This window comes from Cygnus atratus, chromosome 16 (genome assembly GCF_013377495.2).
Source record: "Cygnus atratus isolate AKBS03 ecotype Queensland, Australia chromosome 16, CAtr_DNAZoo_HiC_assembly, whole genome shotgun sequence".
Classification (NCBI taxonomy): Eukaryota; Metazoa; Chordata; class Aves; order Anseriformes; family Anatidae; genus Cygnus; species Cygnus atratus.
In genome coordinates this window covers 2051154-2068112 of record NC_066377.1, presented here as the reverse complement: position 1 = coordinate 2068112, position 16959 = coordinate 2051154, and the positions used below count along the sequence as shown (strand labels likewise).

At 52.1% G+C, this 16959-nt stretch overlaps 1 protein-coding gene across 2 annotated transcripts; it reads right to left on the bottom strand.

Moving 5' to 3' along the window:
- Positions 1 to 5843: 5843 nt before the first annotated feature.
- Positions 5844 to 15921, bottom strand: OPRL1 (opioid related nociceptin receptor 1). Of its 2 annotated transcripts, none has more exons than XM_035548229.1 (3): positions 15695 to 15921; positions 6628 to 6983; positions 5844 to 6367 (listed from the first exon to the last, which is right to left on the bottom strand). In XM_035548229.1, the coding sequence occupies exons 1-3, from the start codon at positions 15919 to 15921 to the stop codon at positions 5844 to 5846; spliced, it is 1107 nt and encodes a 368-aa protein (XP_035404122.1). The 2 variants fall into 2 exon arrangements, with proteins under 2 accessions (XP_035404122.1, XP_035404123.1); XM_035548230.1 differs by having other exon boundaries at positions 15710 to 15807.
- Between the last annotated feature and the right edge of the window lie 1038 nt (positions 15922 to 16959).

Genomic DNA, 16959 nt, shown 5'->3' with positions numbered 1-16959 from the left:
AAAACACACACAAAAATCGATGTTTATAGCCTGGGTAGAGCTTCTGCAAACTTTGCCGGGTCTCCTCTCTGCAGCCAGCAGAAAGGTGAGCTGTTGCAACAAAAAAAAAAATACAGTTTGTGGGAACATGCTAATTCTCCCAGCGGTTTCCTTGGGAAAAATAAAATAAATAAATAAATAAATAAAAATCAAGCTTCCTGCTTAGATTCTTGCCAATTCATCCGTCACCTCACCGTGCTCAAAATCTGCTGTTTGGCAGGGCTGGTGCTGCTTGGCTCTTGGCTCCCGAGCATGCTGCCAGGCTGGATGCCAGTGGTGGATGCATGCAGGCAGGAGGGCTCCTTGCAGCCCCCCAGCCCCACGGGAGCTACAGCCCCTTGCACCAGTAACATGCACTGGAGGAAAAATGCCTTTTGCTGCATTAATGGACAGGCTGAGTGCTCCCAGAAATTGGTGCCAGCAAGGTCTCTGCAGGCCGGATTTGCCACCCAGCTCCTAATACTGCAGGAGGAGGCAAGGATTGGGGAGTAAAGCAGGAACAAGCAGCGAGGACATGCATAACACCATAATGGAGCCACAAATGATCCAACCTGCACTTTACTCAGGAGCATCCCAAGCAGTGCCAGCAAGGAGCAAGGGGATTTGCTTCCAGTGGCCCAACCAGCAGCTCAAGGACAGAGGAGCAAATACCCTGAAAGCTAAACAGGAGAGGCATTCTCCTAGGGTGAAGGTGGTCCTAGCTGGTTTGGGGTATTATTGTGCATTTTCTACTCCAGGGAGTGAGTTTTTTTGGTCGCTGAAGCAGAAACCTTGCCTGCGGTTGGAGAGGCAGCGGCTGCTCGCAGAGCAAGGCCAGGGAAAAGGCGGTCTGGGTGCCCCAGGCTGCCGAGAGCCCACATCACTCCTTCGCTGCAGACAGCTGGGACTGCGCTGCTTGAAGGGAGAGAGAGAGCAAAGTCAGTTTACATGGCTGATTAACATCATCGTTGCCAAGATACATAACCATGTTGTTCTATTTATTGATCACTTCATTCTGTCATGCAATATATCCAGGCTTCAGGGTAGTGAGAAAAGGAACAAAGGGAGTTCAGGAGCTGTGGGGCTCTTTCTGAAGTGTACCGACCCCATTAGCAGTCCCTTTGCATGTCTCCTCAGTGCTCAGAAAAATCCTGAAAGTCCTTCTTTTGGAATGAGTCGTGGCCTTAACATGTATGTTATTACGTATTTTAAGCAAAGGAGGCATGTAGCACTGGTGTAAATGAGCAAGGCAGGGGCATGCAGCCACTCAAAATGGATGTGCATCAGCTCAGACATGGCAAGGAGGGGCTACAGATCCTCTGACATCACCTTCCACCCCCAAAAACCCTATGCCAAACACCAATTGGCATCACAGCTCTTATTTCTTATAGCCCTTATATCTCTGTTCCTCACACAGCACCATGACTCTCCGGTTACTGTCCGATGCTGAAACCTCTGGACCCCATTTCATTTTCTCGCCCTTACTCCAGCCTCGGGGCACGGCTCAGAAGGTTCGGGTCAGGGATGTGAAGCACCCCGGAGGAGCAGGGGCGAGCCCTGCAGCGCTGAGTGCCGGCACTGCTCGTTCTGCACAGTTCTGCACGACGGATCCACACGGAAACTCGGCGTGGTGGGGAATGCACCATCAGGGTACAGCCCGGGAGCCTTCCAAAGGAGGTTCTCCTTGCCGAGAGATTCTGCTCAGACATAAATACCCACAAAAATAGCCGAAGGGAAGCACGGGGAGATGAGTGGGAAAGCAAAGCAGAGCGTTTCTGGCACAGCTTGCCTTGCTGCCAGGCTTCTCTTCTGAGCAGGTAGCAAGGGCTGCGCCAGCACCAGCTGCTTCTGCAGACCCCCTGCATTAAAACGAGGCGGCTGCAGCAGCACAGCACACCCACCTCCCTACAAAGCAGCACGGGACGGGAGGCATCCTGCTCCCAGCACCCTGCGCTACCCAGCCACAGCACCCCAAGTACCCAGCGAGAGATCAGAGCCCAGCTCCAGCTCCTTAAGGAGCTAACAAATCTTCCTCTGGAGGGGAAAATAAGTAAATAAATAAAGAGAGAGACATATTTACAGTCTAGCTCCTCACAAAAACACTTTGGATATATAGCCTTGGCAACCTCTCAGCATTAGATAATGTCTTTATCAGGGCAAGAGTGGCAGACGGTGAAGGGCTTTGCGGCTCCCAAGGGCAGTGGGCATTGGGAGGGTGACTTCAACTGAAAATTCACCTGGCCCAGAGACCCTCAGTCTAATCTGCAGCTCAGTAAAAGATAGCTCTGCCCCTCCCCAGGTAAGTTCTTCCCATGGCATAAAACCACCTGAACTGCAGCGAGGTGCAGATTTGGCAACTTATTGCTGCTATTAGAAATTGTGGTTCGTACTGGGGGAAAGTTCTCAGCAGAACAGCCTGGGCAGAGGCAAAAGGAGACGTGGCACCGGCAGAGCGAAGCATCCCTCAAAAGCCAGAGCTTTGCCCGGAGGTGCCGGTGCTGTGAGCCAAGGGGAGTCCTTGGGGAGAGCTCGGCTCATCCCTCCCTGGGCCTCCACAGCCAGCAGCAGCAGGGAGAATGCTTAGGACGTTAATAAATTCCATAACACTGAGTAAAGTGCTTTATTTTATGGCTTTGCCATAAGAACTCACCCCTGGGTACTTATAATTAACTGAACTAGAAAAGCAATAAAGATTTCAGTGTGTTTCTTTTTTCTCACCAATTTTTTTCTCTCTTTTTTTTTTTTTTTTTAAATCCCCACTGTTAATAAAGAAACCTCTGCTGATATTTACCTGCCCGGATAGGAATATTGATCTCCATGCAGAGAGAAGACACTTTCCTTATTGCACGTCTCACTAGATAATCCATCTTTTCAGGCTGCAGAATACTGCTTTGGCTTTGTTTTCAGAGCAGTGCTGTAATTCCCTGTCCTGCACGGTCCTGCCCAGCCCTGTGTACCCAGAGAAGAGGCAGCAGGGAGTCGGGAAGGGCTTTTTCCAGGCCTGCACCCCAGGAGTTGGTGCCCCACGGGACCTGCCTGTAGTGGAACCCAGAGGTTGTGGGGTGCGGGCAGCTCGTGTCCCTCTCCAACCACCCATTTTGTAGCTTCTTCACATCTTCTGCTTCCAGGCTGCCTCCAGACAAAGCCGGCGTAATAAACATCCCCTCTGACTTCAGTAAAAAGGGACTGGGTGCTTCGGTGGTGTTGCATGCCCTCAGCAGTGATTTGGGTGGAGAAATAAGCCCACGTGCAGTCACCCCAGCAAACAGCCCGCTGATCCGTGCACTTCAGGCTTCCCGACTCCGCATCATTCCAAGTACACGGGGTTTTTATTTTCCTTTATTAAAGCACACAAGTAGCCACCCAGGAAATTGTCACTTACACTGCAGTAATTGTAAAATCATATCAACACAACCATTTCAGAGGAGAATTAAAGAGCCTGTGCTCCAGCCGGCCAGCCGATCACAAGCCTTTAACTCTGTAGGCACAGTACAATAAAGCTTTTGCTTCCAGGTTTTGTTGTTCTTCTCATAACAAACTCCACTGAGCATTGAACAGAATGCCTAAACACGTTCACTGCAAGGGCCACAGAATTACCCAAAAGCTCAGTAAACACACATTTATTGGGTACTTGATTACGCGAGATTGTTGCAGCATAGTCATTATAACAAAATCCTTATAAAAAATGCCAAACACTGGGATATCTTCAGAGGACATAAATCTATTTAAAAACGCAACCAGGAATTACAAAGGGAGCGTGGCTGCTGCTTAGCCTGAACTAAGGAGCTCCCTCCTGCTCCTTCGCAGCTCTGCAGGCGGAGCCCAGCAGCCGTGTCCCAGCTCCACGTGCACCCAGCACCCCGTGCCCAGGTGATGCTCGATGCTCATTTTATCACAGGCACGGATGCAGCCTGCCAGCAGCGCGGTCCTGGGCAGTCTCCTTTGCATGCCCGGGGGCTGTACGAGATTTCCTGGTGAGTGCAAGGGAACAAACATCCATCGCAAAGTGCTTAAAGTGCCCAGAGCTCCTCCTCTCCCTTGGTTATTCAGGGGAAGTGCTACTTGTAAAGTTCTCTCTGGTACCCCTCCAGATTCCCAATCAAACGCTAAACAGCGTGAAAATCCTTTCAGCTTGCACAGTTTGCAAGGGGTCTGGGTCCTATACATGGGACACTGGAATTGCATCTATAATTTATATTTTAAGCCCAACCATAGGGGAAACACTCTACATAGAAATATAACATTGGATTCTTCTATACAGCATATATAAAGAACATGACAGCATCAAAATATTGGCAAATCAATACATTAAAAATACAGAATCTCATAGACCAGAGCACAAGAAATATATATTCAGGTGAAATCTGTACAGTTTGGCCGATGCTGCTGTTTCACGCCTTGGGGCTGACTTCCCCTCTCCATGCAGAGGTCGCTGCTCCACTCCCCCATCAGCACCACCAGCCACCACTCCCCAAGGCTTCCTGGGGCTGTTGTGCTACAAAAACACTAGTCTGCTGTCCCTGCCAGAGCAGAGGGTGTTCAGTGGTTAAACTCTTGGGGAATACTTCCCGAATTTCATTTCACATCAGGCTTTGGGAGAGGAAAATCAGTCTGGTTGGCAGGAGGGGTGGTGCCTCAACAGCGTTTCCCCAGCTCTCTCAGCATCACGCGTGTCATTTCGATAAAAAAAATAAACTGCTTTTTGTATGGTCTGTACACTGTTTATCTGACATGGAGCGGGTGGGACTGTTTTAGGCTGCCCTTCACACCAGAAACACCCGTGTCTGTTGGAGGAGCTGTCGGTCTGACGCTCTGAGCTGGCTTTCCCCTAGACATGAGTACACGTGTACATAGGCCACTTCATTCCTTCCCCCTCTCAGCGAGGAGGGTCACCAAGGCATGCTTGGCAAGCCAAAATCCTATGCCACAGCTGTACCCATAGCAATACAGAGATGCTTACGCGTATATACAGACATTCTGTCCATTATTACAACAGAAATACAGTGCTAAAAAAAAAAGCGATAGCAGCATGTAAACGAAGGTGTGTTCATTTCAGCTGTCTTTTCTTCCTCCTCTTCTGAGCTGTGCTCATGGGCTTTGACAGCCCCCCCTCATCGCCCTGCTCGGGCGGAGGATTTTGCCGCAGAGCTCCATCCCCAGGAGCTGCCCTTGTCCGCCCGAGGCTTCGAGCCCCGGCTCGCAGCCAGGCGCTCGCCTGGCTCCCGGCAGCTTGAATTTCCCTTTCCGCCAGCTCTGCTCCCTCCTCTCCCTCCCCGCAGCCTTCCCTTCGTGATGACTCATCCTGGAGACGATCTTGGGTTTGCTCCGACAGCCGTTGCCCACTTTGGCTTCAGCAAAGTCTAATTTCAGAGCAGTGCCGCAGGAATAAAACCGCACACGAGCTACCTGGTGAGCCACACGAGCTGACAGTCTTAACTCAGGGAGGAGAAAAAGAAATGGAATAGTCTGCATTTTGTCTGTCTCCCAGCAGCAGAAGCGTAAGATGCAGGAGCAATGCCTGTTTTAAACCCTTAAATCCTGAATTCTCCATAGCGTTGCAAACCGTCAGGGTTTCACAGGAATCAAAAGGCTGATTTTAAAGATGTTCCTCAGTGCAGCGTGCACCGGAATTAAAAATACATCAAACTGCCTTTTTTTTGCATGCTCTTGCGGTGTCCAATTTTCCCAACCCCCAAAATTATTTCCTTGGTTTCTTGCCTCTCAGTTCCGAGGCCCTGCTAAAGGGCCGTTATCTGAGTTAGCTCTGACGTGGGGGTGGTTGGACTCTGCTGGGCGACAGCTACCATGGGAATTTCCATGCCTAGTCAGGCCGGATTGTTAGTCCCCTCCGAGTTCTTGCAGGCATAAGCCACATCCTTGGCGATGCTGCACATCCTGTTGGACATCTGCAGCTCCGTCCTGAAGGCGCTGGGGAAGCAGAACTTCTTGAAGCACGCCTTGAAGTTCTCATCCAAAAAGGCGTAGAGGACGGGGTTCAGGCTGCTGTTGGCGTACCCCAGCGCCGTGCAGAAGCAGGAGATGGCCAGCTCGAGCTCACTCTCTGCCTTGGCGCCCAAGCACTGGACCAGCACAAAAATCTGGATGGGAGTCCAGCAAATTATGAAGACGGCCACCACCACCAGGACCATTCGGGTGATGCGCCTCAGGTTTCGGTCCTTCTCCTTGGAGCCTGAGAGCACGCGGACGTTCTTGAGCCGTCGGATCATGAGGCTGTAGCAAATGGTAATGATCAACACGGGGATCATAAAGGAGAAGAGAAAGACACAGATGCCAAACACGGGATCCCAGTAATCCACGGGTGAAGGGAGCTTAATTAGACAATCGATTTCTGCAAGGGAAAAATAGAAAGGAGAGGAAGATCAGCAAACCCATATCAGGAACAGAAACATCTGCACTTTCTCTTTGGTTAGGCATGCTTAATACAGAAGAAAAATAGCAATGAGGCAAAGACAAAGAGGCAAGGGATAAAATGTCTGTACAGCAAGGAGCTCAACCCACTGACTGCCCCTCTCAAATGGCTCTCCAAGCCCGTGGCATCTCCTGCCCACCGCCATCAAACTCTCCCACCCCGGATGCCTTTTGGCTGACCGTTGTTTTCATTCTCTGCAGATCCCATCACCATCGCCGGGATGCCGAAGACAGAAGCCAGCGCCCAGATGCAGACGTTCACCACCTTGGCCTTGTGGGGAGTGCGGATGTCCAGGGCTTTGATCGGGTGGCAGATCGCGATGTAGCGGTCGACGCTCATCATCGTCAGGGTGAAGGTGCTGGTGAACATGTTGTAGTAGTCTATAGAGATGGCGATCTTGCAGAGGACATTGCCAAAGGGCCAGAAGCCCAGGAATGTGTCCGTACCCTGGAAGGGTAAGGTCATCAGACACAAGGTATCGGCCAGAGCGAGGTTAAAGATGTAAATGTTGGTTGCTGTCTTCATCTTGGTGAATCTGAAATGTAGAAGTGAGCAATGGTTAGAGCTCCAGCTGCCCTTGATGAGCAATGGGTAAGGCGCTGCAGTCTGATGAAGGCGGCATTCTGTCATGGTAGGAAGGAGACGCTGTACTTTTCTAACCAGAAAGAAAAAAAAAAAAAAAAAGGAAGAGAGATTGAACACTGCCCCTTCCTTTCTACCTCCCATGTGCTCATTCCCAGTTCCTGCAGTGATGAAAATGGTGCTTCCACGCACAGTCTCACGGGCAGGAAAAGCTTATTCCCGTAGACTGCACGGAAGGCCAATGAAAGCCTGAGGCTGTCAACTCCTATCATGCTATTTGAAAAATGACTTCAATAAGACTAATCTAGAATTTCATCACATATGGCTTCATTATCTTAAATACTGGTGAGAGCTTTAGCCAGTAAGCTGGTTTGAAAGGCATCATGTGGTCCAGGGATAAGTTGATTAGCCACTTTCTATAGGCTTGTAGCCAAAGACGATGGCTAACATGAGCTGTAAGACCTGGGTGAAATGGCCAGTCCTGGTGAGGAATGAGATTTGTATCAGACATCAAAATATCACAGTGGATCTTCTTAAGGAAAGAGACAATTTGGAGATAAAGACATGAGCCGAACTCCAAAGGGTTTTTGTCATTAATATATTGCTTTTATCACATGAACCGACTGCCACAAAAGATCCACCTTGCTCTAACGTTGGTCATCTCCTTTTCACACATGGGAAGTGATGCTGGGAAAGATGTGATCAGCTGCCCAAGGATGCATGCAGAGCATGCAGAAATGGAAACTCAGCTGTGACTGAGCCTAACCTTTCAGCTCCAGGATGCTCCTCTCATGGACACAGAGAGCTAAAACATTAGCATTATTTTAAATCTTCAGTTCATCTATCATTTACTATACTAATGGCCTTTGCAGAAGTGTTGCCAGACATGGCAGGCAATGATATGTTATTAATCGAGGGCAAGTTCATTCGGGAGCAACACTGAAACCCATAAACTACTGCACTATTTCCACTTTGCTAGGCACTAGAATATTACGGGTTCTGATTCGACCTGAAATGCTTTAGGACAAATTAAGTGAGGACAGCAAAGCCAAGGAGCAAAGGAGCCCACCTTTGACCTTGAAAGCCAAGGGAAGCCTTTGGAGTGAGTGAACATTGGCAGAAGCACCTGAGGGTCCCACGTGAGCCTGAATCAGGCTCCTCCTGGCCCAGAAATCACAGCCACCAAGCAAGTGATGGGTTCTTAGAAAGCCTCCTCAGATCAGACTAATTTATATAACCAAAAGCAGTAAAGGAAAAATACCAGTGGCTTTCCTCTGGCAAAGGGGTGACCGAGCAATACACTTCGCAAAACCAATTCAACCTGGAAGCTGCAAAGGTTTTAACACCTCGGGATTTCCTGTGCAATTCTGCTTTAGGAAGAAAGGAGCCTCCAGTGCCACCTACGCCAGAGCAGCAGCACCGCAGGGTGGGGTGGTTTTGCTTTCTCATTTTTGGCATAAATGAGGTAATTTAAGTAGTGGAAATATGGTGGATCTGTGACTGGATGCAGACATTTTCCCTTCAGGGTCAGCAGCTTGTGTCAGTGGTGGGGGGAAAGAAATTAAATCATTTTTCTGTATCAGCACATAAAAATACATAAAAGTATTGTCAGCTCAGGCTTCAGGAAATTATTCAGTCACCTAAGACTGTCTTAGCAAATGACTCCTGGGAGCTGTAGACTGCCTCTTTGCCCTCGGACCAGGCTGATCTTGCCTTCCTGTATGCTTGTTCCAGTCCATCCTTCCAGGATGCAAGGACGGAGGCAATTCATCACCATGCCTCTAACTATGGCTTCTTTTACTGATGTTATAACTTATGGGAATAACAACTGCATTTTTTTTTAAAAAAGATGGCCCACTTAACCACCTGGGGAAAAAAAAAAAAAAGGGAATTTGATGTGAAAACAGGCAACAATCCCCTTGCATCTACCACTACGGCTGGACCCATCCTGCATCCGCAGAGGACAACACTGTCCCCATCGACGCACGCCCCTGTCCCCAGCACAACAGGAAGTCTGGGACATCTCAGCTAGCCCTGTCCGGGCTGCAAACCTCAGCTCTCCATCCCGATCCCTCCACTCATGAGGCTTCGCTGTCCCCTCCCTGCTGTCCCTGTTGTCAGCCCCTCCTCGAGGTGACAGCGGAGCCACCTCCCCTCGCTCCGTCCCATGCAGGGAGGATGTGCTGGGTGCAGCTGGCCCACTGCTTGCCTCCTTCAGCTGACCTTCAAGTGGATTCTGAGCCTGAATTTTTTGTTTTTAGCAGGTGGAGAAATTCATTTACACCTAATTAATTACTTCTAGCTCCACTTCTCTCTGCACGCTGAGAGCCAACAGCCATCATCCCAACAAACCAATGTTCCCAAACATTTCCAGAATGTTCAGTACAAACAAAAATCAATTAATCATTCCTCTGTGGATTAACCTTCCTTTTCTTTTCCCCCGGGAACTGAGAGTGTTCTCTTTCTTAATCTGCACAAAAAAAAAAAAAAAAAAAAAAAAAAAAGGACAAATTAAACTCTCAGGCTGTAGGAGGCACCTAAGACCCACCCCCCCCCACCCCAAGCACAGCTCCGATTCAGATAAGCCTCTGGCCCCCCTGGAGGACATCACCTCCCTGCTGAGCCACTTTCTCGCTCTTGGTCACAGAGGCAATTTCCTAATGGAGCATCTCCCGCAGGGCAGCCCTGCCAGTTCTCAGCTCCCCATCCTGCTCCACCTTTGCCACAGACGTAATCCTTTTGCTCTGCTCTTGTGTTCTCCCAGCTATCGAAGCCGAAGAGGAAAAGCATGGGGATAGCAGCTCTGCGCTTGGTTTCCCCCTCCTTTTTGCTAAGTGGGCCCCAAGCAGCGTTACACGGGGCAGATCTTTCAAGGGAGGGAGCCTGCAGCTTGGGAGAGAAGGAGGTGGGAAGGCAGCAGCTCTTCTACCTGCTGGGCTTTGAGGTCCTGTTTTTGACAAGGATGGATGGATTCTGCCCCTGACTGAGCCTCAGGGCAAGCTGCAAAGCTGTTGTTTCGGCATCGCTCCTCCTGCCCACCCAGCTACCACAGAACAAGCCACTCCACATGCCCCAGGGGTAAGCACCAGCTGGTTGCGGCAACCCCAGAAGCTGAAACGGGGCTGCAGACACCAGGGTAGAGGGGACAGAGCAAAGCCTTCAAGCCCAGGGGAGCCATGAGCATCACCTCCAGGCGCCCTCTGCCTCTTCGAGCCTTTTGGTGACGATGCTCTAACTCCAGCTCATTGGGATGCAGACAGTGCTGTTCCCTCGAGCAGCTCCCTCTGTCCCCACCAGCCTTCACTGCCCTTCCCGGACACGCAGAGGTCTGCAGAGAAGCAGGGAAGCAAAACACAGCAGAAGAGGCTCAGGAGGGTTTTTGCAGAGCTGCTCCAACCGTGACGGTGGAAAACAGCACCGGTCCGGTGACATCTCTGCTCCCAGCCTGCCCACAGCCCGTAGGTTGTACAAAGCTGGTATTTGATCTGGCACGGACCATCCTGGTTTGTGTCACCCCTGCTGCACACCCACACGGTGCCCTGCACGTCCCCGCCGCTCCGATCACTGCTTCAGAGCCAGCTCATCCTGAAATTCCTCCCCAGTCTAAGCCTGATTGTTCCTACTGGTTCAACAGGCCACAAACAGACAGCAAATTTATGAAGCGAGCTTAAAGCATTTTGGACTACGAAGCCAGATGCTCCCACAAAAGCAGCCTGCATCACTGGCACATAAAAGCCTATTAATTGCCTGGCAGGATGGTGACTGACGAGCAGGGGTTAAGGAGGCTGCCGCCAGCACCACGGCTTTGGGACAGGCGATTTTCTTGCCCTTTGAGTCTCAGCTCAGTGTCTGGGTGACAGCTTTGACAAATGAGTGGTGCTCCCCTCCAGGAGCCTCTGGGGAATGGTGTCAGGAGCCAGCACAGACAGGGACAGGGACACTGCGTGGCCCCGACTGGTGCCATGCCGAGGGCAGACGCTGGGCTGCTGCTGCATAAACCTCTGCAGCTCATCCAGGGTCTCGCGGGGGGGCTCGGGGCTGCCTTCGGTTTCAGGAGGGTGTTTGCCAGTGCCTGCTCTGCAGCAGGATGCTCTTATCCGCATACACACACTGGATCTGCCTCTGCTGAATTGCTCCAGCCCTAAATGCCGCCCCTGTTCCTGGGAGTTGCTCAGTCCCTAAAAGCGCTAGGAACCAAGTCCCAAATTAAGCATCACTCAATTACTGTTGCACATGGGTGACTCCCTTCATCTCATCCCACCAAAGCCAGGGGAAAACAACAGCACGGGCCTCGGAGCTGCGAGCAGGAGACAGGCAGGGCTGCCACAAGCCTTGTGGTCTAGTCCCTGGCCTGGGGGACAACTTGCCCAGGTCCGTGGGGACCTGCAAGGTAGAGGGCTACACATCCACCCCCCGCAGCGTCTGCCACAGGGACTCTCCCTCCCACTCTTATCATTCTGTACAGACCCCTCGGCACGGGTTTCCCTTCTCTACAAAGTGCAACGATTGTCTTTGTTTTGTTTAACCAGGGAAAACTAAAAAGAGGCAGATCCAGAGCGAGCGGAGGTCTCAGATGGCCTCGCTGGCATCCGCTGGCTCCGCACCGCATTAAACACTCACTCAATTTCAGCTCCGAGACATGCAGCTGGTCAACGTTCTCCCATTAGAAAGCTTTCTATTAAGAAATCAGCATCTCTGAAACCTCCTAATTAACTCCATTTTCCCTGTCTCATCACATCCAGCTGCCCTCACCCCCCATTCGCAGGGATCGATGCAGGTTTCCAGCAGAAGGACGGATGGCGCAGCCCTGCCCGTGCTCCTCAGCATCCTGCAGCATCCCGGCCCTCTTCCTACAGCCTCACCTGCAAGCAGTGAATAAAGGGTAGGGGGTCTGTAGCCCCAACCTGCCTGAAGAGCTGCCTGAACTGCTCTGAAACCATGTTCATCAACAAGGAGAGCTGAGCAGCCCCAGTGCTTTGCTGAGTGCTCTGGGCCCCGCTGCAACAGGGGAGAGCCCTGGCACAGAGGAAGGCAGTTGTCCTCCTCCACCCCATGAAGCCCCCATGGCAAAGAGCCCTAGAAATGAGGCGTCAGTCCCAGGGAGGTTGACCCAGCTGAGCAGATCCAGCACCGAGGAAGGGAGTCCTCCAGACGATCACTGCTGAGCATCGCAGCAATGGGATGGAGAGGGGACAAGAGGGCTCCCCAGGCCAGCAGCTGTGTGGTGGCCCTGCTCCCTTTCCCTGGCACACCAGGGGCCGTGGAGGTTTGGGGTCTTAGTCCCTGCACTGCAATGCTGTGGCTGTCCTTGCACCCCTCAAGGTGCTGGGCAGCTGGGTCTGCATCGCGCCCAACCCATGGCCCAGCCTCAGCAGCACCACTGTGAGAACAATGCGTCTCCCTCTTTCGGAGTCGTCTCCATCTTTTCTTCCTGAAAACAAAGATCTTGGGCATCCAGCATGGCACAGTTCAGTTATGAGGGATCCCAGCAGCCTGTTTTCCCCCACTCTCTCCCCAAAACCCTCCCCGTGTCGTGCTGTTCAACTCCTCGTTGCACGTTCATTAAAAGCAGCACAGGAAATATATGCAGAAGAGAGCAGACAAACAGCAGAAGAAGGGAGGGAGGGGAGGCATTATCTCAACTGGCAAGGAGCTCCACAATGAGCGAGCAGAACAAAGCCGCAGACGAGGCAGATTTCCACAATAGGCCCTTTACTGTCCAGGAAATTGTGCTCCTGACAAGGGCCCTTCTCGGTCTTATCCAATTAGTTCTTCAAGCACTAGGAGGCGATTGGCAGTCACATGGCGACTGTCACTACAAATTAATCATTCCAAATGTTAAACGACTCCAAATATAATAGAGATGTAGGTTGGCTTCTACAACAGAGGGGAAAACCCAGAGAAGGCTTGGAGTTCTTATTTTTGTCTGAAACGCCACGAGATCTTAAACTTTTCCCTGAGCTGCAAAAATCGCATTCAAGAGGAACAAACAAGCCTTCCTGAAGGCTCCAATTTTCTCGAGTGCTGATATTAGACTCTGTGTTTCCCTACTCCATGAAAAACAGGAAACGATTACTGTCTACATCACCAAATCATTCCTTTTTTTGTGGAAGATAACACACCAGTTTCTTGCAGCTTGGGTAGCGTGTTGAAGTCTTGTTATCCCTGGTGCAAGGAAGGACGAAAACAGTTTTTGAAGGATCCACCATAGTGGGTTTGCCAGTTTTGTCCATTAATGGAAGAGAAGATATTTTTGAGAATCCCCAAATCCCACGTTGGCTTGCCAGCAACCAACTTTCAAGCCCACCGAAAAAGACGTAGCTTAAAGCATGAAGCCCAGGAGCACTCAGGCTCCAGTCCTGGGAGAAAACCTATGCTTGAGAAGTCAGCCAGGCCAGCAGCAGCAGCCCCGCATGTCTGCTAATTTGGCAGCTACGTACGAATTTACGTACTTGACCATGGTCAGGTTTGAGATACTGAGTTTGGTCTATCACATCTGATCCAAGGGTAAGGGCAAGGAAAGAAAAATCCTTGGCAGGGATGACTAGAAGTTGCAGTTACTGAGCCAAGAAGGGTCATTTTCCTGGGTGCAATTCAGTGTTAGTCTCAGCCAGGGTTGAGCTCCAGGAGATACTGATGGGGAGAACCAGAGTGAAAGGGCAGCTTCACCTACATATGCTTTAGTTTAGTTATAACCTCTCCAGTACATTATTTAAGTGGACCTTCAAGGACCACATAGAAATATTGGGGGGGAAAAAAAAGACAGATCAATACCAAAAGAAAAAAAAAAAGAGACTGAATGAATAGTTAAGTCTTTATATATAGGATTGTACTGGGTAAAATGGAACAGAGAGAAGGGGAAGAGGCCTAGGTGGATGGGGGGTGATGCTTATCTTGAGTTTTCTATTGTTTAAAATGAGTAAAAACTGAGGACAGAAGTTCCAGGGGAAATTCCAGGGCTAAATCCCCCTTTCTTTTTTTGCTTCCTTTTATCCACCTGCAAGGCATCCAAGCCAAAAGGATCAAACCAGAAGCCACCATTTTGAAAGTGTGGCCCTGGACTGGCACAGCACACGTCCACCCTGACCAGGGTGCTGGTTTGGGACATTTATGTTCCTGGCAAGAGCAACCACAGCCCCGGGCAGCAGACAGCAAGGTCCTGCCGTGGGGACCCTGTTCCTTAGGGGAAGGAGGGACTCTTCTCCCCAGGGGCCAGCACTTGCCCATGTTCACAGCCAGCAACGTGACATGGATATTTGTGAACAGAATCCAGCGCCCAGCCCACTTCCATGAGGATGAAATGATGGTGGCTGTTCACGTCCCATGAGACCTCTGCAGACTGTGACTAAATTTCTGCCAGAGCTTCTCCTTCTGACATACACCTAAGGTTTGTACGTGCTCTGGGCGAGGACTCCCTTCCCCTGCCTGCACACCAGCTCAGGCACCCCTGGGAGCTGCACGCCGTGGACAGGGACTTTTCCCTCGCCCACTCCCTACTGACTGTTCTCACGTGTGCCCACAAACACCGTGCCTACTCAGATGACTTTACTACAGTAAACAACTACAAACTACCCAGACGTGACACTGCTGCACTGCCAGCCTCCTCTGTGCTGATGTGAGCCCTTCTCCCTGCCATGAACTCGTCCCCAGGAAGAGCTGACAGGCACCCTGATGAACAGGAACGTCCCTTTGCCCTTGTAGCAGTGATTTAGCCTCCATCCGCTGACCTGTGACAATCTATGTGAAGGAGAAAACAAGTTTACCGTGTCTCTTCTGCGCTGGCAGCATCCACCTGCACCAGGAACCTGCTAAGATGTGCACATACGATGGAAGCTCGCTCCTTAGCATATAGGGCACGGAGATCAGAGAAGGGTTGCTGGCATTTGACATAATCATAGCCCTGGCAGTTGCAGGAACTCATTTTGTACTTACAGGGGGGAACAGGGTTTCTGATCCAGGGGCAGGGAGAGTTAAGATGCCAGGAGCATGCAGGGAGGTCAGACAGTGCTGCTGGAGCCCCTTGCTCCATCCCTCTGCAAAGGTCCCTGCTCTCCCAGCTCCGGAGCGAGGAGCCCATCTGAGCCAGAGGAGTTGTCCTCATCTCTGCAGCATCCTGACACATCTTATTTATTTTCCCAAACAGTTGGAAGAGCTACACCTATTGTTTTCTCCCCTGTAAAAGTGAGACTGAGCCTCCCAGCAAGTCCTTTCCCTTGGAATTAGATTCAGCTTTGGGAAAGGGCAGCTCCCAGATGGAGCAGCACCTGCAGCTGGGTGCTGGACACCGCGCAGGAGGGAGATGTCCCGTCAAGGACCGGGCACATCCCGGCAGCTGGATGCTCCCAGCACTTTGCCCTCCCCAGGGACGTGCAACTCCCTGCCTGGCAGCTTGCAAAAAGCCCCACTTTTTGAGCAGATCTGAACGCTCTGTTCCATTCTCTGGCTTAAACTTTAGGAGGCACCAAAGGGCAGCTGAAAGCTGGTGGGAACCTTCATCGCGCCTAGGAAGGGAGAAAAACAAAATAAAACCAAAACAATGCAACAAACGCCACACCATCGCCCCTGAAGCACATTGCAATTACCGGGGAAGCACCTGTCTGCTTCCCCCCCAGCACGGATTCAGAGGGGGGGAGACGCGCCCCAGCGGCTCCCTGCGGGTCCTACCTGACGATCACGTACATGACGGAGCAGTTGCCCACCAGCCCCACGATGCACACGATGGAGTAGACGACCACGATGGTGATCTTGATGCTCAGCGGCAGGAAGCTGTCCCCCGTGCTGTTGTTGAACCAGTTCGTGGGGAGGAAGCTCAGGTTCAGCATGGAGGAGTCATTCAGCAGCTTTCGCAGGTCGGGGTCTTCCAAAATGTGGGCAGGGAAGAGCGGGTCCATCCTGAGCCGCCAGCCCGTGCCAAGGACCTGGAGCACCGGAGAGACGGCGTGAAGTCTGCGGGATCACAGCTACGGGAGAGGGATGATGTATTTATCGCTGGGGAGGGCACGCCCCCCCTCTGACCTCCCCAAGAGCGTTTTAAGGGGATGCAGCCCCCGGAGCTCGGCGCACCCCCAGCACCCCGAGGCTCCCGCGTACCTTCACACCGCCGGCGCAGGGGACTGCACCACGCCAGCCCTCCCAGCTCTGCACGCTCCAAACCTGCCTCCCCCAAACCAATTGGGGCTGGGAGACCCCACAGGCAGCTTTGTGCCCCCCACACCTCCCCCTTTGAGCCACTGAAGCCTCCGGCCGGGGCTGGGGGCTCCCCCCAGCATCCCCCCGACCCCTGCCTGCTGCAGCCCTGCGGCATCCCCTGCAAAGCGGCAGGAAAAGCTCAAAGTTGGGGAAAAAAAATAAAATAAAATAGAATACCAAGCCCCCGCTGGCTGCTTACCTGCGTGCGGGTTTCCCCCTCTACCGCATCCAGGCACCCCGGGGGGGTTTGGGGGGGGACAAAGCCGGGCTGGGCACAGTCGCAGGGGCAGGGGGCTGCTCGGGGCAGGCAGGGCTGCTGCCAGCGCAGGGGGCTGCACCCCCGGAGCCCCCGTTTTTAAGGAAAAGGGAGGGATGGGGGGAGAGAAAGAGGGAGGGAAGGAGGGAGGACGGCGGCTGGGCAGAGCCAGCCCCGGCTGCCTGGCTGCTGCCACTGCGTAAAACCAATGCGGGGGGGGGGGGGGGGGGCGGGGGGGGTGGAAGGAGGGGAAAAAAAGGAAATAAATTAAAAAAAAAAAAAAAAAAAAGGAAAAAGCCAAACCCACCAAAGGCAAAGCGAGCCCACACCTGCGTCCTCCCCCTGCCGCTCGGAGCTGCGGGCTCCCGGCCCCCCCCCTGCAGCCGGGGGCGGGGGGGGCTCCAGCGCCGGCTCTCGCCTCCCCCCCCCCCCCCCCCGCAGGACCCCGCAGCCTTACCTGGGGTGGGATCCCGCAGCCGGGCGA